The 24,166-nt window shown below is 46.8% G+C and overlaps 2 protein-coding genes across 4 annotated transcripts in view; one reads left to right on the top strand and one right to left on the bottom strand.

Annotated features, from left to right (window-relative positions):
- The window catches only part of SLC18A2 (solute carrier family 18 member A2), a 31,216-nt gene that overhangs the window by 4,286 nt on the left and 2,764 nt on the right, over window positions 1-24,166 (top strand). For both annotated transcript variants that reach the window (XM_033131367.1, XM_033131366.1), the window contains 12 exons: window positions 5,958-6,016; window positions 6,300-6,383; window positions 6,729-6,821; window positions 7,602-7,691; window positions 7,778-7,821; window positions 7,891-7,951; window positions 10,565-10,660; window positions 15,489-15,567; window positions 15,743-15,794; window positions 16,456-16,519; window positions 18,235-18,354; window positions 18,498-18,631. In XM_033131367.1, coding sequence (XP_032987258.1) covers window positions 5,958-6,016; window positions 6,300-6,383; window positions 6,729-6,821; window positions 7,602-7,691; window positions 7,778-7,821; window positions 7,891-7,951; window positions 10,565-10,660; window positions 15,489-15,567; window positions 15,743-15,794; window positions 16,456-16,519; window positions 18,235-18,354; window positions 18,498-18,631 — 976 coding nt within the window. The remainder of the gene's footprint in view (window positions 1-5,957; window positions 6,017-6,299; window positions 6,384-6,728; window positions 6,822-7,601; window positions 7,692-7,777; window positions 7,822-7,890; window positions 7,952-10,564; window positions 10,661-15,488; window positions 15,568-15,742; window positions 15,795-16,455; window positions 16,520-18,234; window positions 18,355-18,497; window positions 18,632-24,166) is intronic.
- Window positions 16,911-24,166, bottom strand: part of PDZD8 (PDZ domain containing 8) — a 74,433-nt gene continuing 67,177 nt past the window's right edge. The window contains exons 5-6 of one of the 2 annotated variants that reach the window (XR_004425367.1): window positions 21,440-21,607; window positions 18,479-18,611 (exon numbers count right to left, since the gene is read on the bottom strand). Coding sequence is in view for 1 of the 2 variants with exons in the window: in XM_033131364.1 (XP_032987255.1) it covers window positions 17,398-17,513 (116 nt within the window). In the remaining variant the exon portion in view is untranslated. Of the gene's footprint in view, window positions 17,514-18,478; window positions 18,612-21,439; window positions 21,608-24,166 lie in introns of those variants that run through there. The other variant, XM_033131364.1, reaches the window with a different exon arrangement.

The raw sequence follows: 24,166 nt of genomic DNA, 5'->3' as shown, positions 1-24,166 counted from the left end.
AGGGAAAATGAAAAGCTCTTTAAAAATCCATTCTTGTTTTTAATGCTCTGTTTATTCCTCTTGAAAGACGCATGCTTACTATGAATGAGACCTTTCCCCTATAAAATACTCCTAATGCTTTGACATTGCAGGAACCCAAGGCTCCTGTTTGGGGCTCTGAAAAAAAAAAAAATTGTCTTCCAAGAGAAACGTAGTTTTGTGACCTGTGAAATTTAGTCTATTCTGATGGTGAACTTATCTAGAGAAAAATTTTAAACTCTAACTGGTTCCCCCAGCTACCAAGCAAATTTCCAAGTAATCATCCTTTAGCACTGCCTTGTAATGTGGAAATGCAAACAAATTTTAATATTGATATAGGCAGAACAATTGAGTGAACTCTGTTGTCTCTCCCAAAATAATCATGATGTGTAATTTTTCTGGTATTTTCCAAGCCTGGTAGATATGAACCTGGGGACTTGCAGAATTTCTGGACACTCCGTGGCACTGCTCAGGGAAGTGATAAATACATTACAGTTTCCTTTACAGAGTCTACCCTTGTAAGCCATTGCAAATAGCCTTTGATGTAATTTGTGTCAATCACATCCTTAATTACCAACAAGATGTGTGATTCACTTTTTCAGTGTTGTAAACAACTGTGTTTACAACAGCATTTTACAGCTGGTTAATATGTTTCTGATTAAAGAGTAGTTAAAACCATGAAGCATCAGAGCTGGAAGAGATTTTATTTAGCAAAGGCCTTAGGGCCAGTCCTAGGATTTTATAGGCAAGAGAGTTTACCTTCATGGGGAGACAGTATTTGCCCACGGCAGTGGTAGGACTCTCTGTCCTGGTGTCTTCCTCCCTGCCCGTTCTTTCTGCGTGCTTATTGTTGTATATACAGTTTGTGTGTTTGGCTTTTAAAAATCAATACTGCAGGTCAAAATCTGTCTTTCTTGCATCTACTAGGGCTCTCTCTGGTTGTACCAGGCTGAACTAGTCAAGGCCCAGACTGTGAGTTGTTGATTGCTATTTTTAATCAATGGCCAGGGAGTTTAGAAAAAAATCAGCCCCGCCCTCCCCCCTTTTTTTTGGACATGGACCTTCCCTCAACTCCTTGGCCCTTAAAAAATATCTGTTTCCAGCCCCTCTGATGTGAGCTGGTCCAGCTTCCCTGTATCTCTGCAGTGCTTCTGTCAGTGGGGAGAGGAAGGCTTCCTGCATCCCCAAAGGCAAGCTGCTTGGGGCCACTCCTTTCCAAAGCCTCTTGATGTAAGCAGGACCCACTCTGAAATGAGACACCCCGTATCATGCGTGTTACAACCCAGTCTCCCATAGTACAGGCTGGACCCCTAGATTCATTCATGGTCATGATGCTGCCGTGTGAGTAGCTTTTGTGGGTGGGTGATACAGGAGGCAGGCTACCTGTCTGTTGTTTTAAATATTTGAGAAGATCGCATGCCAAACCCTGACAGTAAAAAAATTACAGTTCTTGGGAAGCATGTGTTTAGTTGGCCACTAATAGGATACAAGTAATTTCTTTTCACTTACCCTTCTGGTACTATATTTTTACTGAAATATATGTGACCAGCTGGGGAGCAACGGATCTTTGATTTTGGCAAGTGTAGTGATCACATATCCACTAACCCACTTTCCAACATGTGTGGGTGCCTTGGTTAACTTGATTTCTGTCTTTGAGGCTCATGTGACTTATTTTATAATTCCAGTCTAACTGTTCATTTCTTGATTGCATTGTGGGTGAAAGGGTGTAGAAGGAATTATACTAGCAACACCTGTTACCATTTGGCTCAGCGAATGAATTTTAGACATGCACACACGTGAAACGAATGTTCCAGGCAGGTGCACAGTGTGAAGACACTTTTAGATGGCTCTGTCCACAAGTCGGGTTAAGACGTGGCATTGTAGTCTTCACTTGCTTAGCATGAAGTTTATGTAGTTGCATCTTTAAAACCAAATGATAATCCAAATGAACTTGGTGGCGAGGGAAAGGGTTAACTCCGGGTGCTGGAGCAGCTCCCTGGCCTTCCTCCTTAGCTTGTCATTGTCTCAGTGGTCTGCATTTTATCAAGCCAGCGACAGTGCCTTAATTTATTTCCATAGTTACCTAGTATATTTGAAAGCCAGTTATTTTTTCTCACAAATCGTAGCTAACATCCGAACGATAAGGAGGAAGCCACACGGCATGAAATCTCTACGAAATCTACTGTGGTTATTTGTTTTTCCTCTAGCTTCAGCCAGCTGGTCTGAAGTGGGCTTTGTAGGAATAAGCAGTGACCTTTTCAGCTTCCCGGTGGACAGGGAAACCAGCTGTTTTGGAAAGGGAGCCCCGTCTTAGACGTTGTTGAGATGGTGTGACGGAGCCTTCGCTTCTGAAATCAGAAGAAATTGGCAGTGGAATTGGGCATTTCTCTTGGGAGCAAAGCCCCCGCTTGAGCTGTGGAATGGGGAAGCACCCAGAGGAGAGTAAGAAATCCATGACTCACGTAACTCCGTGCACACATCTAGTAGCTGAAAAAGACAGCTTCATGAGCTAAACCTGGTTTTATTGACAATAAACGTCCCAGTATATCCTACAAATTTAAAATACCATTCCAATTGACTGATGTTCGCTTACTGTACCACTTTTTAGGAGTGTGTTGGAATAATTGAAAAGGGATAATTGAAAAAGATGCCGTCTCTTGTCTCTCCTGGTGATAATTCATATCCTCCTCTATGTCCTTGCTTTTGTCACTTATCCCAGCAGAGGGAACCGAGGTCTTAGCAAGCCTGACAATGGAGTGTGCATATTCTTCATGGCAAAGATAAACAGTTAGTAGCATTAGCGAAAAAGTATTATCAACGATGAGTTAGGGACATGCGGGGTTTCTCCACTGATCGGTAGGTGTATATACGACGACCACAACTTTCACTGCTTTGCACTTCTTTTGTAGGGATTCAGTATATGGTTTTTAGTGTTATTCCAATTGCATTAACTGCTCCCTGATGCTCTGTGGAAGATGACTGTGGGCTGGGATGACTCACCAGGGGATGATAAAGGGATATCTGGTTAAAGTTTTGCTGCATCAGGTCTAGCTCTACTTAGCAATACTTTAATTGAGATGGCATTGAATTGAGATGAGAGGCCGACTCAGACATTTATGACTAATGGCCGTTGAGGTTCTGACCATTGAGGAGACATGGAAGGGAAGGAGAAAGGGCCCTGGAGATCTGCCCATCTCTCAGCGAGCAGCCCTGGGGCCTTGGATGGCCCTCCTTCTGAGGTGTGTGCTCAGGGAGCCAGCAGAGGTTGAGTGTGGAGATCCAGGGGCTGTTGCCTTTGCATTTGGGCCGAGCTCTGGGCAAAGGTGCTGCCAGCACTTTCCATGGGGCCGGCCTGTCAGGGGCTTGGCCAGGTTGAAAGTGTAGGGCACGCGTGTCCGGGAATGAGAAGGAAGCGGCGTGAGCCCAGGGGGTATCGGAGCAATTGGCTTGCTCTGCGACTGGTCCGTCTCCGAACCTCGCTTTCGCAGCTAAGACGAGGGTGTGCCCTGGCCGGCATTTGAGTATCCTTCCAGATTTGTCATTTGGTTCTCCCATATGTGCTTTATTAAAATCCCACAGGAATTTTAAAAAACAGTAGCTGTGGTGTTCTTAAAGAAAACCCAGCACCTGGGCTTGGTATAAAGAATCCTCTATCAGTACCGAGTCCTGTGGGTACAGAACCACCTGGTTTTAAATGAAACTGTGGACCTTCTGTTCCATTCGCCCCATGTGAACCTGTGTTCCTGTGACCGGCATCCCACCAAAGTGTACGCTGGAAGCACCCGGCACACCTGAGACGCTGGGGACACGCTTGTTGCCCTGAATTTGGGGCATGTTACTTAATTTCCCTCAGCATCAATATGGCTGTCTGAAAATGGGAATGAAGCCAGCTACCGCGCAGAATGGCCACAAGAATCACAGAGGATGGCAGGTGACACTGCCTGCTGGCTCCCAGTTGATGGTCTTGAGGAATGCTGAGGCCTCCTGGTAAGAAGGAGCCCATCCCAGCTGTGTCCTGCCAGGTGACCTGGGCCAGTGGCCAGGCTGCAGACTGGCCATAAGGGTCACTGGTATTCCAACAGCTTTGATACAGGTATGGTTTTCTGAGTTGTTTTTTGGAAGGGGTGAGGAGCGTGAGCTTATTCCAGGGTAGTTACAAGTATTGTCATATGTCTGTTATTCCCCTAGACGTGCGATTGTTGTTCAGGAAAAAAACACACAAAACTATCTGTGCGTTTGACTCTCTGAGCCTCTTAGAAGTTTTCTTATTTAGTATCCAGCAGTGCCGTGTAGGACCTGGCTTTGTAAATGAGTTTATTTTGCCTACACGAATAAAGAGAACGGAGCAACCAGCCCCGGGCTAGTTGACACAAGAGAAGCTGCCACATGATGGCTGCCTGAATGACAGGTCAGAGCCCTGGTATCTCTCCTGCCTCACCTGGGTGGCCTTGATCCCCGCTTTGTGAATTACAAGCTCATCTCAGGTCACAGTAGGGGCATTTGCATGGGTGTGGGGGAGGGGGACTACCGGGGAGTCTGTCATGATTTTGAGACGTTGTTTGGCTTCCAGATGCACATGAAGCAGTTACAAAAAAAAAAAAAAAAAAAGTATGACCAGCAGAACTGTTGCAAAGGTTGTATTTAAAGCCACACGTGCCTTTTGGCTACCTGGGGAGGTGGTAGAGTTTGCAAGGAAAAGTCCTGGACGGGACGGAATGGCTCTTAGTGAAATTAGCTGTAGGATGTTTGACCAGTCACTTTTTCATGCCTCAGTTTCCTCATCTGTGAGATGGGGCGGTGATCGTCTGCTTTTATCAAATTATTGAGCCGATGGGTGTAAGTGCTTAGAAAATTGAGTGTAACCGTTAAATGAAGGTGGGTATTGTTATGATTTTTTATTCAAGCCTGGAATAGAAGAGCCCTTCCAGGCTGAGTGACTGGGATTCAGGACTTTTTGGTCCTCATTTGGCTCCTGTCCAGGATCCAGAGAATCTACGGCTAGAAGGAGAGGAGGCCTAGAGATGCTCAGGGCTGGTCAGGGTTGACACAAACCTCCCAGAGAGCGATGGCTCAGCCACTGTGGGTCCCCCATTCATGACAGGGAGCCCATCTGATTGGCAGAAACAGAGGAAAGAAGGAAGGGAATGAGGGAGGATACGACATTTCTGAAGCACCTGCTATGTTCCAGGTGCCCTGGTAGCAGGGTAACATCCACCTCTCATTTATACTCACCCCACTTCTGGGAGAGGCAGTGGTGGGCTCTCTGAGGGGCAGTGGGGAGACTTGCTTGGGTTAAGTGGCAGGGCTGGGTGTCCAGCCAGGGGTGAGATACAGAAAGGCCAAGGTCTTCCCACCATCCTTGTCCACCTGGTGGCAGAGCCCTGTACGGACAGTGGTCTTCCAGAGCAATTAGGGTATTGAATTTTTGCACAGAAAGCAAGGCCTGTCTTTCTAGGCTGTCCCATTGGGGTCAACATGAAGACAGATTTGAAAACATTATTGCTTCTTAATGCCTCTTAGATTTAGTGCAATTGTCTCTGCTGCCAGCCAAATCATTTGGTGACCTTTTACTAGAATCATTTGATTGCAGTTGTCCCTTTGGCAAAGCTTTAGCAAAGACTGTAATTAAAGAAATAACCATAAAATGACAGAAACAGGGGCCATATATTTTGGGTGTCTTCTGGGTTACTTGCCAATATTGTTTTAACATTTCTCCCAGGGAAATTTCTGTGCACAGAGGCAATCCATAAATATATTCACGTTCAAAGACTGTCAAACACAAAAAGGTCACGTAGGAAGAACCGACTATATGAATTTTTAACACGGTTGACCAGACACTTCTCTGCCTGATCCCAAAGGGTAAGCAGGAGAGACTCAATGTAAAACCTTGAAAAAATACAAAGCAGTCACCAGATTTTCCTCGTGGTTTTGTTTTGCAGAATCGGCTATCCAATTCCAATGTTTGCGGGATTCTGCATCATGTTTGTCTCAACGATTAGTAAGTGTCTGGCGTTTGCCTTGTGCATGTGGGTCGTGGGATGGGCTCTGAGGGCCATGAACCTGGAATTGAGAACACACTGGGTGCGTAGGGGTGGGGTAGTGGCAAAAAACGGCAGAAAGGAGTCGCGAGGGTTCTTCATGGGGACAGAAGCACAGTGTGGTTAATATAGAAATATACCATCAGGTTAAGGGAGGGCTTCAGAAATACCGCTGTTTGAGGTGGTTTGGTACCAGCATCAGCCGGCCTCACTGATGTGTGGCCTGGCCCGTTCTCTCGGCAGTGTTCGCCTTTTCCAGCACTTATGCCTTCCTGCTGATCGCCAGGTCGCTGCAGGGCATCGGGTCTTCCTGCTCCTCTGTAGCTGGTAGGTGTGGAAACGCCTGAGTAAGTCAGTGCCTCTGGGGTAGGGGGTGGGCTTTGGCCTGTTGGAGGGGCCACCAGCATTGCCCCCGCTGGCAGACCCCTCACGTAATTAGCTGGATAATTTAGGGAATCAAAGTATTGGTGGTGGTGGTAGTGGTGGTGGTGGTTGGTGGTGGGTTCTCGGAGAAGGTACTTGCCTCCTTCCTGATTGGATTCTGCTTGGTCTTCTATTTTTGTTAATCTGACGGGTTAGGGAAGATTCCAGGCTGGGGAGGGAAGGCAAGTCACGGATTATTCTTGTGGTGCCCCCAGAGCTTGGCTGTTGACCGTTTCTTTTCCTGTATAGGAATGGGCATGCTTGCCAGTGTGTACACAGATGATGAAGAGAGAGGCAACGCCCTGGGGATTGCCCTGGGAGGCCTGGCCATGGGGGTCTTAGGTGGGTAAAGTCCACCAAGGAGGAGCACTGGGAGCCTGTCTGGCGTTGGACCATGACAGTCTTCTCTGAGTCCACATGCACGCGGACAGACTCCCCAGCTGTCCCCTTTTTTATTCCCTACTTTCATGGAGCCTTTGAAAAATGGTGGGACCTCCCTGACCTGGGTTTCCCCTGCCTCTACCCCCTAACTCAATGGGGGACCTCGGGCCACCAACTCCCGGCCCAGATGTAAAACAAAGGCCTGCCAAGATCCTTCCTCTCGCATATCAGAGAGGACCTTCCCACCTTCTGAGTGTGCCTTCGCACCTGCCTGGCTGACCTCCCAGCCCAGGAAGCAGTCCGAGTCCTCTCCTTTCTCTGTTCCATTCCTGGCTTTCCTTTGGGAGCCTGCAGTCCCCGTGTGAGCTGGTTTTCTAAGGGGTGAAGTCCTCACTGACGCGTTTTTCCTGTGCTCCTTCAGCAGGGCAGTTCTGTGGCCTGGGTCTTGTTTCTCTCAGATTTTTACTTTGGGGGTGACGCTTAGAGTCTCCTGCCCGTGTATTGGGTGTAAAACTGCTTGGAGGAAGTAGCTTAAAGTCTCCTGCCCATGTGTCGGGTATAAAACTGCTTGGAGGAAGTTGCCAGGGCAACCTAACACTACCGAACAGACCTAGGGTGGCCACCTCAAGTAGTTTTTACAACAAAGCAGAGAGAGACACACAAGAAACAAGGGGATGGGACTAGTGGGGAGGGGGCCATTTGTCCCAGGGCCTGGCACGTCACTCCTTCTCTTCCTTGCAGTGGGTCCCCCCTTTGGGAGTGTGTTCTACGAATTTGTGGGGAAGACGGCTCCATTCCTGGTGCTGGCCGCCCTGGTGCTCTTGGATGGAGGTGAGTCCATGTGGGTATCTTGGCCGTGACCTTTGCATCTGTGGTGGCAGGTGCTCGGGACCATGCCTTTTGTTTTTCTCTCGTAGCTATTCAACTCATTGTGCTCCAGCCGTCCCGGGTGCAGCCAGAGGTAAGCAGCAGGGAGAGGACGGCGCTGCAGTGGCCATGTCAACTCTTCTAACCCGTTTTCTCTCGACAGAGCCAGAAAGGGACGCCACTCACCACCCTGCTGAAGGATCCCTACATCCTCATTGCCGCAGGTGGGGCTCCCCCCGGTCTTCCTGGTTCTTCTCAGTCCAGGGGTGCGTGGTGGGTGGCGAGGACGAGTGTTCCTTTTGCTGCTGGAAACATTGGGTTGTAGAAAAGCATAAAAGGCACAAAGAGGTTTTATGTCCCAAAAAATGCTTTGTTTTCCATCCTTAATTTCTGACACTCGGTCAAGTTCTGTGTTGTTTTTCATTTGGGGCAAAGATGTGTGGGTCACAGAGATGCCTGCCACAGAGGTTTGCTTTGGGCCAAGCTTGTCTCCTGTGTTTGTGTCAAAGGCCATTACGGTTTGGCCTTGAACTTCCCGAGGAGGAGTCCGTGGCCTCCCTGCAGGCATCTCAGGTGGGGGTCTGATTCACCTTGGCGTGTATAAATAGACATGGACAGCAGAGCCTGCAGGCCCGAGAGGGTGCTGTCTTCCTCCAGAGAGGGCTTCCTCGACAGTAGCAGAGGCCAGGCTGGAAAACATCCGGGGGCTAAAGGTCATGCCTTTGGATTCTTGGCCTGGATAGGTCCAAAGGAAGCCCCGGGTTTTTTGGCGGCTATGATAATGGCTGCATTCATCCAAGGGACTGTCCGCCCAAGACCATGCCCGTGGCATAGGCCTGGGGCTGCCTAATGAGGGACCAGCCTTAGGCTGCCTGGGCCTGGATACTGTGACGCACAGAGGCCATCAGGGTCAGGCCAGGGGTGGCCACCCGGAGGTGTGGCATCAGACCCAGCCAGGGTTCTTTCCAAGTAGGGTTAGGTTTGCCTAAGCAGGGGTCATAAACACTAGGGAAGCTGGGGGAGCTGGGTGAACTGGGCACCTGCTCTTCCTGAGGGCATTCAAATTCAGCCTTTTGCAAAATCCCAGGCTGGTTTTGTTTAAGTTTTCTGCTGCTGGGTTTGGTCAGGGTGGCACCTATGTAACCCTGGTCTGGGCCCTGTCTGTCATGCCTGCTGGCCATAGGCTTGTAATCCTGGTGTGGGACCTCTTCACGCAGGGGAACCTCCCAGTGCCCCTGGCGAGATGCAGGGAGCATTCCAGAGCCCAGATGCCCCTGGAGCTCTGGCTGTTCCAGGTGGGGGTGAGGAGATGTGTGGTGAGAGATGGCGTCCCAGAGGTGGGACTCCCCACATGTTGGGGCAGATATAGGCGTAGGCTGTGCAGCTGGGGCCCCTCCTGCCTCTGCCTTTCTTTGACCCTCACTGTCTCACCCCAACTCATGGAGGGAGATAGAGATCCACCCAGCGCTGAATGTCAGGCTATCAGCAGGCCCAGGCAGCCCTGAGTGGGAAATTGGGGGACAGGTCGTGTCTCATTTGTTCCGGTAGGATTTTAATTTATGGCGGTGACTCCGTGATGACATGGAGAGGTCATTGAAAGAAGAAAGAAGATGTCATTACTTACGTTTCCCAAGTCGAGGGGGGCACTCGGTGTCAGTCAGGGCCATGTGGGGAAGCCCTGGGTTTGGTCAGGAGGCAGAAAGGGGCAGGGGGGTGGCCTAGGCCGAGCCCTTACTGGAGTTTCCATGCAAAATGCAAGGCAGGGCAGGTTAAACATCTTAGTATTGGCTAGTTTAAATAATCCCAGCAGCCTTGGGGGCCGCGGGGCTGTCCTGGTTGCCTGTACTTGCCCTGAGCGGATTTAGGGCAGGGGAATATTGGTTTGGTGTGTCAGAGCTAGCTAAGGAGGGGTTCACACTATGGGGTCTGGGTTGCAGGGGAGATGCAGACAGTGCTGGTAGTTTGGCCCCATGATTAATATCTGTGAAACAGACAAATACAAAATCTAAGACGACACAGAATGGGTGAGCGAGGAGAGTCCAGTCATTTTGGCATCATTTCTGTGTGCTGCCTTTAAATGTCACCGAGAATGAAAAGATCTTTCTTCAATATGTGAACACCTTAATCATGATTGCACAATGTTCTTTGAATCGAGATTTTTAGCAAATTAGAGCTTCCACAGGGCACAGCGCAGGAAAGCTGCCAGAAGGATGGGAACAGTTTTGTGTCTCTTTTTCCAGATTATTCTGCATTTACAAAGGGCTCTGGTTAACAGAGCGATAATGGATATTTGCAGAGATACCCTATATGCATAGCTGATTTAAATAAATAAAAAAAATCCCGCAACAGCACATCTGTACTAAATGCAATGGGGGCATCAATAGAACCATGTGTGTTCATTGCACAGTAAAACTTAGATGCCGGAGCCTCCGGTTGTTCCAGTCTGTGTGTGGTCCGGACGTGGCCTGTGCTGCTGCTGGGTGGCCTCAAGCAAGTTACTTCATTAATAAATTGGAACTCCCTTTCTTCGTTCATAAATCAGGGAGGGTAAACCATGATCTCTAAGGCTCCCTCCAGTTCCAAACTTCATGACTCTGGGATTCTAGTTGTTTAAAATGATGATGATGGTGATAATAACTCAACCAGCCAACCAACCAACGCTTCTATCTCCTTGATCCGTTCTTTATGTTTTCCTTATAAAAGCAGGAGAAGTTTTGGGTTTCCAAACGGATTGCTTTGGCTGTGGGCATGTAGGGTTTACCTGTATTTGGAAACAGTAGGGTGTCGACACTCGAGACCCCCAATAGAAGCACGCTAACCCTCTTGCTCCCTTAAAGGGTCCATCTGCTTTGCAAACATGGGGATTGCCATGCTGGAGCCGGCCCTGCCCATCTGGATGATGGAGACCATGTGTTCCCGCAAATGGCAGCTGGGTAAGGACTGGGATGGGCTCTTCTGATTCTAGAACTTTTGTCCCTCGGGCGGGTCTTGTCATTGTAGCCCAGCCGAGCTGCAGGTACCAGGAAGATAAAGTGATTGTTTCTGTTTGACAGTTAATGGGGTCGATGCTTAGGGCAGTAGTGAGCCTTGGGGTCTGTGTCAGCTCCAGTTTCTGTATCATCCTTGATGAATGCGGAATTTATATAGAGGCGTCAGACCTGGGCAGAAAAAAGGAAGGAAAAATACGTTCAGCATCTCCCCATGTTTCTGAACTGGACTAGTTATAGTAAATACCTTTTATCCTTTTAATTTCTTATCTTGCCTTTTCTTATTTCCGTTGTTTTCTTCATTTTCTAAACTGTTAAATTTTTATAATTGGTGTCAACGTATCTTAAATTTGAAGAGCCCTTTTATATTTCCTCTGGGTGGTTTTGTGTGTGTGTGGCTGGGGCGTGGGGGTTGTTGAAATAACATTCTCTTACCATTTAGTAGGACGACTTCCGTTCACTTTCTTGTATTCTCCCTGGTCTCCATGCTGCCTAGGGGCCCTGAGCCTTTTCAGTTCAGTTTTTCTAAAGGAACTGTCTCCTGCCTGGGGGAGCAATTGAGGGCTGGGGTGCGGGGGGGGGGTGCGAGGGGGGCAACTGCTCTTAAAAGAGTCTTTCTACCTGCTTTTCTGTTGACAGCCTCAGCCCTCCGCCGTACACAGGACCTGGAGCCTTTAGTCCCTGAACTTTCTGTGTTCAGAGCACAAAAGGTCTTGCGTTTTGTTGGCTGTTCTGTGTGCAGGTGGAAGGTTCCAGTGTCCGTCACTGCACTGTCGCTGCGGGCCCCTCCCTCTTATGCTTTTTCTCTTCTCTCATTTTGTCTGTCCTTGGGCATAGAGGCGGGGTCTATAGTTTTCTTTCATTCCTTGAATAACATTTGAATAGAATTTGGAGTGGGAATGGAAAAAAACCTGTAGACTTAATGTGCCCTGTTTAACTGGAAGCCCAGCATTCATTTCAATGATAGCATATGTTCTATGTTAAGATTATACCATAAATTTTCAACCAGTCCCTATTCTTGGACATTTGGGTGAGTTCCAGCTTTTGTCCTTAGAAACCAGACTGCAGTGAAATATCCTTTACCTGTATTCCTGTTCGTGTTTGGAAGTATACCTGTAGGGAAAATGCCTAAAAGTTAAGTGGGCATTTTGGTATTTGGTAGTATTGTGCCAACGTAGGTATGATCCATCTTTCCCAATGGAGTGTGTGATTTAGCATGTTGATTTATTTTTACAAGTTCTTTATGACTGAACTTGAACATCTTTTCATGTTTATTAGCCGTAGCTCTTTGCTGTGAATTTCTTCTTAATATACTTTGCCCATTTCTTTCCTATGGAGTTGTTTGTCCTTTTTTTTTTTTTAATTGGTTTTAGGTGTTCTTTGTATATTGAGATATTAATCCTTTATCAGATGTTTCACACCTGTTGACCTTGCTTTGTTGTATGTCTGTTGACTTTATGGGTGGTATTTTTGTTGCCGCTCAGAACATTTAAAATACCACTCGTGAGATTTAGCAGTCTTCCTGTTTATGTCATTGTCATTTCAAGTGAAGCGCAGAAGGGCCGTTCTTTTTCCCACGCGAAGGTTATTTTTTCATCCAGGCTTTCCTCTAATAAATTTACGACGTGTTTTTTAAATCTTGGATTTACATGGAATTACTTTTCATTATAAGGTGTGTAATGGGGATCTGGTGTGGCTGTTTTCCGGATGTCCAGTCAGTTGTCCCAGGACCAGTACTGCTAACACTCCGTCTGATTTCTCCCACCTGTGTCGTGCTCGAAATGACTGTGTGTTCTTGGGTCTCCTCCTGGATCGTCTCTTCCAGTCCGTTTATCGGCTTGTATTCCTGTGTCAGTCACTTCCTGTAGCTTTAGAATATTGTTTACTGTCTGGAAGGCTTGTCTCTGCACACACACTCTTTTCTTTAAGAATTTATCAGTGATCCTTCCTAGAGATTTGTTTATTGTTTCGTAGTTCTTTCGACTTACATACTGATATCTTCAGACGAAGAGTCTTAGTCCTGAATTCAGTCGATACTTTTTTTAGTGCTCCCAACCTTCCTCAGGGGACCTTATATTCCCTCAGGCGTTCGGCCTTTTGTGGGTGTCTTGCCGGATGCTGCTGGCTCCTTCTTGGCTCACTGCCGTTGGCTGGCCTGGGCACCAGTCCTCTGGGGTGGGTTGTACATTGAATTGCTGGGTTCTTTCATGAAATAATCCTTCATTAAAACGCTTCCAATGGTTGGAATGGTGTGTGTGTGTGGGGCGGGGACGGTGAATGGGGAGGAACTGCCAATGGGTGTGAGGTTTCTTTTTGGGGCGGTGAAAGTATTTTGGAATTAAGTAGTGGTGATGGTTGCACCACCCTATGAATTCACTGAAAACCACTGAACTGTACGTACACTTTAAAAGGGTGATTTTTAGGCGGCGCCAATTATGTCACAAAACAGAAGCAAACGCAAGCCCCAAATGACAGGAATCATTCAGTGGAGGAGGAAAAATTCTTGGAGCTAAATTAAGGCTGGTTCTTAGAAAATTTAGCTCTGAACTTCCTGCCAGTGGAGACAACAGAGGAAACACAGACTCTCAAAGCTCTGAAGGAGAGGGCACCTCTTGGTGGGTGGATGGACCTTTTCTTACCCTGAATTAGCAAATAGTGCTTTTGCCAAAAGTGAGGAGACACTCTTCACGTCTCGTTGCTAGTGCTGTGGAAGCTGTTTTCCCGGACTTCCTTTCTCTCTGGACCCTGTGGAAGCATGGGCCTCTGGGTGCTTTCAGGAGATGCCCTGTGTTTGCCGGCCTGGGGCTGGGAGTGGTTCTCCTGCTGGGCTTTGCAGCACTCTGGGGCTGAGATGCTTTGGTGACATTTCTGAAGGTTTCACTTAACTGACTTACTACGCTAATCCAATGTGTCCTGGCAGGACACTTAAGCCGCTTTGTCCTCTTCCTCCCCAGACACAGCCTGAGGCTTCCTTTATAAAGTTTGTGAAGTAAGTGAGAGGCCCGGGGCCACCTCAACCAGATGGCAGGCCACAGGCCACCTGGGTTTCTCCAGGAGAGCCTCTGGTGGGGCTTATCACGCAAGCCAGCTGTTCACCTTTCCAACAGGGAGAACATCCCTCCCCTGCCTCAGAGAAAGATGTACTTGGGTTTCTTCAAGAGAACTCCTTTTCTGTACCTGTTTGCAGTGCCTTTTCCAGTGTGAGAAGAAACACCTTCCCTCACGTGGTCTCTCTACCTCTGACAAAGCCTCTCAGTCCCCTCTGAGCCTCAGTGAGAAGGGCACCCTGGGTGACACTTTGTGAGGACCATTCTCCTGAGGGAGGACCCAGTGCCGAGAGGGGACACAGCCCCGCCCCCACGGCCCTGGCAGCTCAGCCTCTTCCTGTCCAGCATGTTGTGCGAGCTCTTTCTAGTCCATTGTGAAAAGGGAAGCCAGTCTGCCCTGATGCTTCCCTGACCATTTCTGGAGAAAGACCGTAAATAAGATTTGAAGTCAAAGGAGAACAATCTCACAAGGTGACACCTGATTGCTCCTGCTTGATGCTCCGAGAACCAATCACTGTGCTGGAAGGCTCCACCTTCCTGGAGGTTTGATGGCTTGCATTAGGCGCAGTGAGGCTAGTGTATCCTGGAAGATGCCAGATGACATGCGTCCGTATCTGTGAGTGCGCTGGTGAGCTGCCTGGACAAGAGCCCCCGGGACCTGTGCATTTTGAGTGCTGGGGACACCTGCTGACCATCTAGAATCTGCCATGCATGTCTGATATTCAGTCATGTGATTAACAACAAAGCGACTTTCACCATGCTTGGGCAAGACTGGAATCAAATATGTATTTCTGAATTCAAGAAAAAAACACTAGCGTTTTGAACACTACGAGATTGAAAAGCCATCTTTTGGAAAGAGATTGTCCTATTGTCCTAATAATGGATAGGGACCAGAGAGAGCTGCTGTGGACGAATCCCTGGCATCCACGCCTGGTCTGACTTGAGGAAGTCTTTTGTCCACAGCACAGGGTACAGTTAAGGGCAACCACTGCCACCACCGAGTGACCCGGGCTTGCAGGTTCCCTCTCCTGAGAGAGCATTAAACCCTGGAGAGGAACATTTTAGTTGCGTTACGACTTGGCCACAGAATAGGATTACAGAGGCATTTATTTTTTTGACATGGAAAGATGTCAGTTAAGCTAATTGATTAAAGCAGGATGTAAACGGTAGATATAATCCCATTTTTAAGGAAAAACAAAATCCTGTACACACCCATTTATTGCTGTACCTATAAACTTACAAGGGAAGGTAACTTGGGTGGTCATCTGAGTGATGGGGCTTGGGATAATTTTAACTGTTTGCTTTGTCCTTATCTTAATGTTCCTTAATTTTGTCCGTGTCTGTTGTCTTACAACTGTAACCAAGTGGAGAGGCCAGGCGCTGAAGCCAGCCCCTCTCACGGACGTGTGGGAGGGCAGGTGCCCTGCTCCAGCAGGCCGGAGCTGCTGGTGTTGGTCAGTGTGTAAAGCTCACCACCAGGCAGAGATGAAGCAGCTGATAGAGAAATGAATTTCATTTCTGGAGTGTCTCCACAGCTTTGTGCGGATGGATAAGCCATGTGGGGTCCGGTCTGGATCCGGCAGGTGCCGGATATTAGCAGCTTGGGTGCAGGCCACAGGGCTTCATTTCATCTACTCTAATCACCATTGTGGTGTCTACAATTATTAGTTTCTCTAACATTTGACTGATAAGTGTGCTGATACGGTGTCCATTTCATAAATTTACAGGCATTGCTTTCTTGCCAGCCAGTATCTCTTATCTCATTGGAACCAATATTTTTGGGATCCTCGCACACAAAATGGGGAGGTAAGAGGAAATGAAAACAACACTCACTCTGTTATAATAATGCCATTCTTTAAAAAAGTCTCTGTGTTTCTCCCTTAGCCGTTACAAGTAATGGTTTTGATTTCCACTGAAAATTTGGACTGGGGAAGAAAAAGGAACAGTCATTCATCGATGATGCTTTTTTGTTTTTTGATAGGTGGCTCTGTGCTCTTCTAGGAATGATAATTGTTGGAATCAGCATTTTATGTGTGAGTAAAAGACGGCATTTAACAAGTAGAGACAGTCTGCAAATGAAACTTTTGCTTTGGGCAAGAATCACCAAGAAGTATTTTATAGCAGTTTGAAGTTTGTTGATACTGAATTCTATTATAGCTTCCATTGTCCTCTAATTTTTTTATCATCATAAAAATTTTGGACAAGACTCTCCAAGGGACATATTTTCATCTTATGTCAGTTGGAAGTTATTTAGAATGTTTTATTACATAGTTTATATTTCACTCTTTACTCCCCCTCTCATCATCTGAAACATTACAATGTCCTCAGCACTTTAGGGTGACTACCCTGAAACAATAGCAAGGTAATTTTCTAGAATAGAACATCTTCCAATGGCCAATATTTACTTCAAACAAGGCCCTTGGGTCCTGTCAGAAATGGAGTGTGCACTAGGCTGATTTTTCACATCTGGCAGTTGACCAGTTTTTGTGGTGGTCCCAAAATCCATTTTAGCTTCAACTTTTAAGGATTTGGTGGGTCCAGTCCTCCCCAAACCCCATCCTCCTTCCTCCTGTTTCCTTCAGAAGGGAAGGAACATACAGACCCGGTTCGAGAAAACCTATTTTTAAGACTTCCCAAGATGATTTAGAATTGGATATCATGTTATTATAGTATAATGTTTATTTCCTTTTACAGATTCCTTTTGCAAAAAACATTTATGGACTCATCGCTCCCAACTTCGGAGTTGGTTTTGCAATTGGTAAGTCACAGGAGCCTTGTGCCTAAATTTAAAACTTTGTTTTCCCCACTGCTAAGAGAGAATTCCTGTGACTTGGGAAGACTGTAGTTACTCAACCTAAAATTTCTAGAAGCTGGAGAGGAGGCTGTGGGCAGCCAAGCTCTGTCCAGTAGATCGTCCACAGAAAAATACCTGCTTCCATGTACTAGTCATTTGTTTCCTGAAAACCCAGTCTTTCTAAAAGCCTGATATTTACAGAAGCAAGCTGGTACCCCATTGCTGTGCTTGGGCAAACAAGAGAATCCCTCCCTCAGAGCACTTTGTTTGAGCTCAGATCTGTGAACAGATCTTCTCAGGTTGAGGCTGGAGGCCAAAGGCTTCACGTGTATTTTGTATAAGAAGGTTTGGTACAGAAAAGGTGGACTGAGGTCTTGGTGACCACCTGTGCTGCAGGAATTTTCACGGGCAAAGGAACATGCCTTTGTAATGTAAGGACCTATCGCAAATATGTTAGGAAAAGTCTTGTTAATATTTTGGATAAATAGTATACGTTTGTTTTTCATGTATAACGTACAGATGGATCATGATAAAAGTAAATGCTGAGTCTATCCAAGGGTAAAGGCAGGAGTTTAATCTTTGCATGGTACAATAAGAAGGAAGAAAAGAAGGGAGGGAGGGAAGGAGGGAGGAGGGAAGGAAAGAAGGAAGGAAGGAAGGGCGGGAGGGCCTTTGCCGAGCCTTGGGACCAGGGTACGTTCCCCTGGTGGATATACATGACCTCTCACCGCACCTTTGTACAATCAATCACAATTGTAATTGATTTTTCCACTCTTTGCTTGATGTCCAGCTCTTATGTTCATTGTGTTTCACCCTGTGTCATATTAGGTGATCAACAAATACTAGTAGAATGAAAGAAATGTCCTTCTTCCTCCTGGCCCTGGTGCTGGTGGACGTGAGGGAATGACCATTTGAGTGCTCACAAATGCTCTCTCATTGTAGCTCGTCATCACCATCCCTGTTGGACAGACAGGAAACCAGTGTTAGAGAGATAAGGCATGACTGTGCTCACCCAGCCGGGGATCTGAACCCAGAACTCTCAACACGCGCTCTTTCTTTACGCTTCCTGTCCCCAACTAGTCAAGAGACCAGAGATTCTAATACGGGTCCTGGGGGTGGTAGGGTTTTGTTTTGTTTTGCTTTTCCCCACAATGAGCAAACCGCTTTCGATTTCAGGTTCCTGAGTAGGGCCAGATGGTCCGTCAGACTCCATGTTCTGGATCTTTCTGATCCTCCCTACTAGTGGGAAGCCAAGGGTGCATGGGAGACTGGGTGAGGCATGTGGGTGTGCCCACATGAAGGCAAGGGGCGAACGCCCCAAAAAGAGTGAGTCAGGAACGCACCAACAGGAAACAGGCGAGGGGGCCATGAAGCCAATAACCGGCTGGATCTAAAGAATGCAGGTGAGTCACCGGGGGACTGGCTGCCCTCCACCAGTGGACAGAGTGAGGCAAGGCAGAGAAGAGGCAGATGGTGGGCTGGGTTCCAGTCCCAGCCTCAGCTACCTTCAGTCGGTCCTGAGCGAACGGCGTGCTGGAGAGGGTTGGCCTCAAGAATGGCAGGTGGTGAAGATGAAAGGGCACCAGGGCTGTGAGGTTAGGACATGGTCCTGACGTGCAGCCTGTTTTTGGTTTCCGTCGGGGTTCTATAGTCTGTGTGTGTTCCCTGACTGTCCGCAGGCATGGTGGATTCGTCAATGATGCCCGTCATGGGCCACCTTGTCGACCTGCGGCACGTGTCCGTCTACGGGAGTGTGTACGCCATCGCAGACGTGGCATTTTGCATGGGATATGCTTTAGGTAAGGTCCCTGGCTTTTCCAAACAACCTTTGATTTCAGGGCACAATAGATAATGCCTACTGAAAATAATTTAAACCTTTGCACCGTTCTGTGTGCAAGACATTTTTACAGAGAACTTGATCTAATTCTCTGTTTCCTGAAAGGTCCTTCCGCTGGTGGGGCTATCGCAAAGGCAATTGGATTTCCGTGGCTCATGACAATTATTGGAATAATTGATATTCTTTTTGCTCCTCTCTGCTTTTTCCTTCGAAGTCCACCTGCCAAGGAAGAAAAAATGGTAAGAAAATTTGAGGACACATGGCAGTGTTTCTTGATCATTTTAGCATGGTCTACAGGATAGTTTCTTCATGACTTCGTTCTAAAATACATTTCTACTCCTTTTGGGTAGAACTCGCCAAACATCAGTGGTAAGAGTGCCTTTTCAGTTTATACCACACAGGGCAGCAGTTTCTTTTACTGTATCAAGATTATGTTTATAAATTTGAAGAATGAAATTGTTTCCATACATAGATTAGCAGCCAGTAAGCTCTTTTGTCAACCAGATAGAAACATTGGATAGTTCAATGTAGTTTTCTATGGTTCTTGATATTCTTGAACATCATTTTTTTTTGCCTCCTATGCATACTCCTAAGATTCGCCATTTTTGGTGCTGTTTGCTTTTCTCCTAAACCCACAGTTTTCAGTAATAGTATCCTAGTCCTTACTGCATAAGGTTCTGGAGGTGGTTTTAGTGTAGCTTACAGACCCTTATGAAAAAACACCGTATATGTACCTTTGGGCACACGTGAGCATGTTTAACCTTGAAATTCATAATTTCATTACCAAAGTCGTAGCTATAGGCAAGGTAAAGTGTTCCTCTTCTAAACAAGTTCAGGCCTATCAATTCTGAATTTGAATTTTGAAATGCATCAGTCACTTTAACCTTTCTGATACGTGTTCATACCTAGTGGTGGTGTCGCTGATTTTGTAAACTTCAAATGGTGATAGGTACTCGTCCAACTAAAAGAAGAGTGCCTTCGATTATGAAAGAATGAGAGAAACAAGGCGAGAAGAGATGGCATGTTTGGTTTATGAATGGATATGAGGTTCACTTGTGGTGTTTTCCTGGAAGCACAGCAGTTCTTTCTGATCGTTAAATTGAAATTGGTCTTAATGCGTTCGCATTTCTTGAACTGCCCTTTTATGATTTCCCCCAAATAGTAGATTTAAAGACAGAACAGACCCTAAAGTTAGGTTATATGCAGCCTTTAATTTGGGGGGCATTTGTTGCATTCATTAATTCATTCAGTATATTTAAAAATATATCCTGCACTCTGCCCTTTGTTATATAGGATTTAACTAGATGATTTTGAATTACTCATGACCCTCTTGACTCAAAGAAGAGATGTGGAAGGTGCTGTGGAAATATTCTGATAGCAGCCACCCCTTTCTTCCTGTCTCTTGCTTAGGTGCTTCTCCAGCTCTGAACATCTGTAACACTTTGTTGTACATCTGTTAAAGGACTTACCTGTTTTCCAGTCTGGTTGTTTAAGTTTCCTTTCTATCTTTGTTTGACCCCAGCAGAGCCTTGCCCAAATCAGGGGCAGAAAAGTCTCAGTGCAACAACTGAAAACTGTCATCCTGTTGCGACCGTATCAATGTGATTAAGGCTAATCACTTACAAATGCTTCTGTCACCCAGGAGACTGTTTAAGATTCTAGGGAGACAGTGAAAGTCTAGCACGGGCCCTGGAGCAGGACTATCCCATGGGGAAATGATAGCAGCTACCGCATAGGGTTGTTGTGGGGATTACACGAATGAACCCCAACAGAGGGCTTCATCATGTCTGGCACACAGTAAATGCTCAGTAAATGTGTTACGCTCTTCTTTCTTGCTCTTACTTAACTCTAACTCTGACTTTCTCTGTCAGCCCAGCAGTCCCCCAGAACCCTCCCTTTTTTCCCTCTGTGAGGTGAAAGCTTCCTTCTGCTTTTGCGAGTCAGTTCCCAAACCAACTGAATGGGTTTCCCTCGCCATGGCAGCAGATGTTAGTGGCTGTTGTGTTATCCGTTTGTCCGCAACAGCACGATGGCTTATCTGAGTTATTGGAGGAAATAGGTGAGATCAGAGGAGGGGCGGGGGTGGGGTGAGGGGTACGCTGCCCAGCTAGCTGCTGCTCTGTGACCGCAAAGTGACGGCAGAGGCTAGGAGACTGGCCTCAGTACCGCTTCTCTTTCTATCTTTAAACCAAGTTTTAGTTCATCTAAAAAGAAAAATGCTGAAGGAAGTGGAAGAGACAATCCTGAAAGGCAAAGCAACAACAATTACAGGCTTCCAGAAAGCCACTTTCACTGTAAAATGTCAGAATCCTTTATCCATTCCGAGCGAGATGAATCATTAAAAACTGGAGAAAACATGCCATCTCACTGCTCGTGACTGATGCCCGCCGCCGGCCGTTGCAGGCGACATTTGAGGGTGGTGGCTAATAGCTGCAGCCTACTCATTGTGCAAGCAGAGCAGGAAGAAACTGATGGCAACCGATAGCACCTAATGATAAGGGGGATTGAGGGCAAGACAGTGGTGTGCCCCGGAGGGGAGAGAATTGATTACGGCCCATTTGAGGAAATCCAATACAGACCGAGTGTCAGCCTTTGGGACCAGGGTTATCAAATGCAAGGGGATGTGAGAGCCGGAATAAGGCATACAGACCTGAGCAAATAATTCTGTCATTAGGCAGCATCCTGATCATGTGGTGTGTGCACTTAAACTATTTTGTATTGAAAGGTCTATTGCTATTTTCACCGATCCCAAGTCATAAACTAGATTGTGAGCTCTTGGAATTTTCTTGCATTTGGTTTACTGGATTTATGGTTTATTTTTTTATTTTTTATAATTAGTGTTGAATTATCAGTACAAGTGGAGGAAAAAAACCCTTACGTGTTACTCAAGTGTCTCAGCAAGTATAAGAAACAGCAACACTGTCATTTGAGGAAAACTGTGCTCCAGTTGTAAGAGAATTAACACGCAGTTGAGGATAGCTGTGTTCTGCTATGGATTTTTTTTTCAGGGTAAAGAATTATTTTTAAAGATAGGGCATATATCTTACCTCTTACCCTCGAAGTTTCTAATTGTTGCCCAGACAGGAGAGTAGGTGGTTTGAGGACCGCAGCTTTGTTGTCTTGGTTGGCTCCGAGCTCTGTGAGGGTCCTTCCAGCTCCGTTTCCTCTAGGCAAGGATGGGGTGGCCGGAAACTAAGGAGACTGCACATTATAACCTAGTTAAGAAAGGTGTCCTTTAGCAGGGCACTTCCATGGTGGCTGCAAAACCATCACTATTTTTATTTTTTTAGATATGGTAGGTAAAACTTCCAGTATGCAGGCTGGGTATTTTTCCAAGTCTTGAGGAACTCTTACACTTAATGCTTTTCCCGTTTCACTGTCCCAGCTTCGTATTTGTGTTAGTTTTACACTGCGTTTGGTTCAACGTATTTTTACCACTCTGCAGATCCGGACTGTCTGGCAGGAAAGCAGGCACTGGGCAGGGGCTAGGGCTCAAGCTCTGTAACTGGGCTTGCCTCTGAAGCCCAACCACCTCCTCCTTTTCATTTTCTCTTCAGTTGAGAGTCAGATACATCTTTCTCCCCACGGCAGTGCAGTGCTGGTTGAAATGACCAGGCTGCTCACAGCCGCTCTGGGGGTGTCCCTCACACACTTGACTTACCCCCTTGACCGTGTCCAGGCCCCTCTTTTCATGGCACTTTTGGAATATTATGTGCCATTTGGTTTATTTAATCATTTATAACTATCTTAAAAAGTAAAACTGTTGCACAATACCTCTTTCAAGACAGGTTCAGAAGCCAGTAAGCTAGTCTGTTTTAACAGCCAGAGACATTTCAAGGAAGACTTCTTTACCTGAAACAGGCTGTGTTAACAAGTGTAGTTTGGCTGAATTGATACATTCTGACCATTTCAATCTGTATGATGTCAAATGATCCACCTGACTGAACTTCTTCCCTTGCAGTGCAGTTTTGTATGCCCAGTGCCAGGTCCTGGGGGTCCTTAAGAAGTCTGTGTGTGTGCAGTCAGGTCTCATGGTAGATGAACTAAGAGGTGAAGGCACTTAGGAGTAAGGGAGGTTGATGGCCATCCTTTCCAAGGCCACTTCGCTGCCTGTGGGCCGAGGGTCATGGCCCCAGGCCTGACATCCAAGGCCCTGCAGTCTGGCCCCGATCGGGTTTTCCAGTTAATATCCCTCTGTGCCTCCTCATCAGATCTCTATAGTGACAGGGTGGTTTATTTAGTGTTCCTGTTTTACTTAATGTCCCGTTTGGTAACTAATCCATGCTGTACCCATTCTCTCACTGTGCAAATCCTTTCCATCAGTCAAGGTTCAACTTGAACCCCATGTCTTCTGGACAGTTTCCCCTGAGCACTTAACCACAGTGAGCCCTGTGGAGCCTGTCATTCCTCGTGCAGGGAGGTGACCAAGTCACTGGCATGGGACCTCAGGAGCACTGACACACGTACCTAGTAGGTGCCCACTAAGCTGACGTCAGTCAGCCGTGACTCTGCTAAAGCCCCAGATACTGCCGTGTAACTAGGGCAGCATTTCTCGCAGCATGTTGACCACCCTCTCATTGAGGGTAGGGACCTGGAATTTTATCTTTAACCTGCCCTCCCTCAAGTGATTCTTGGGCACATTTCTTTGAGGATCATTAATCTAGGGAGATGAGACCCTGAGCTCTTTGGGGTGAAGCCTTTTGTGTAACAAGGATACATCCACACGGGGACAGCGGTCCTCGTATACGATGTCTGTTGCATCAATTACTTATTTTTAGAAATTGAGCTCTTTATTCAATATATGTATCAATTCACTGGGAAAGAAGCCTAATAAAAAAAGGAGTTAGATTTGCAGCTGACAGCCTAACTGACAGGGCCAAGGAAGTCCTTCTCTTAATGCGTCACACAGGCAGATCATGATAGAATTTCTTGGGAAATAGTAAGTAGGTTAAACACTGAGTGAAGTCCTAGCAGCTTAGCAAATCGGTGGGATAAGAACGGGGAGGAGTAGCCAGCAAACACCAGGAGAGGCTGCATTAGGCCAGGGCAAGTTCAATTTTCATCCACATAAATGTTTCCATTTAGATTTTCAGGTTGCACAAACAGGTACTGGGGGAATAGTTCATGTGGCAGAAAACTCCAGAAGACATCACCTGATGAGAGAATTCCTTTTAGTTGTACCCGGTGTCCCGCTGTCGTCCTTGGCAGACTGTGCCATGGGGTGCTACCCAAGAGCTGACTGCCGATGGCCGCCTGGCCTCACCTGTGCCCCATTCTAGCCGGACATCCCTTGGTCAAGTTCTTTAACCTCTGTGCCTACACAGAGGGTTATCAGCGGACGCCATAGGGTGACTGTTGAGGTATCGCACTGGAAATGCTTAGCACGATCGACATCAGCTGTTACCTGACTTCGTGCTTGGCGTGCACACTTATAGGAAGAGTCATGACTCAAGGCTGCCCCACTGACTGTTGTTTACTTTTCAGTAACACTATGGGAGTGCACGAGATTTTTATGTCCACCAAAGGAATATATTGTTTTAGTTTTTAAATCGTACATTTGAACAAGAGGAAGGATGCCGGGAATTGGGGAAAGATGCTCTGGAAAGGCCATTTATGAAGACAAGGGCCCTGCGATGTGAGTCTAGAGAAATTTACGGGGTTATGGCAATGGTCTCAAAATATTGGAAGGGCAGTTTGTAAGGTGGCTGGAGTCAGAACCGGACCCACAAACAGAAACAGTGGAGAGAGGTTCTAGTCCAGCCTCAGGTACGTCT

Source organism: Rhinolophus ferrumequinum, chromosome 16, assembly GCF_004115265.2.
Source record: "Rhinolophus ferrumequinum isolate MPI-CBG mRhiFer1 chromosome 16, mRhiFer1_v1.p, whole genome shotgun sequence".
NCBI classification, from domain to species: Eukaryota; Metazoa; Chordata; class Mammalia; order Chiroptera; family Rhinolophidae; genus Rhinolophus; species Rhinolophus ferrumequinum.
This window is presented reverse-complemented; position numbering and strand designations above follow the sequence as displayed.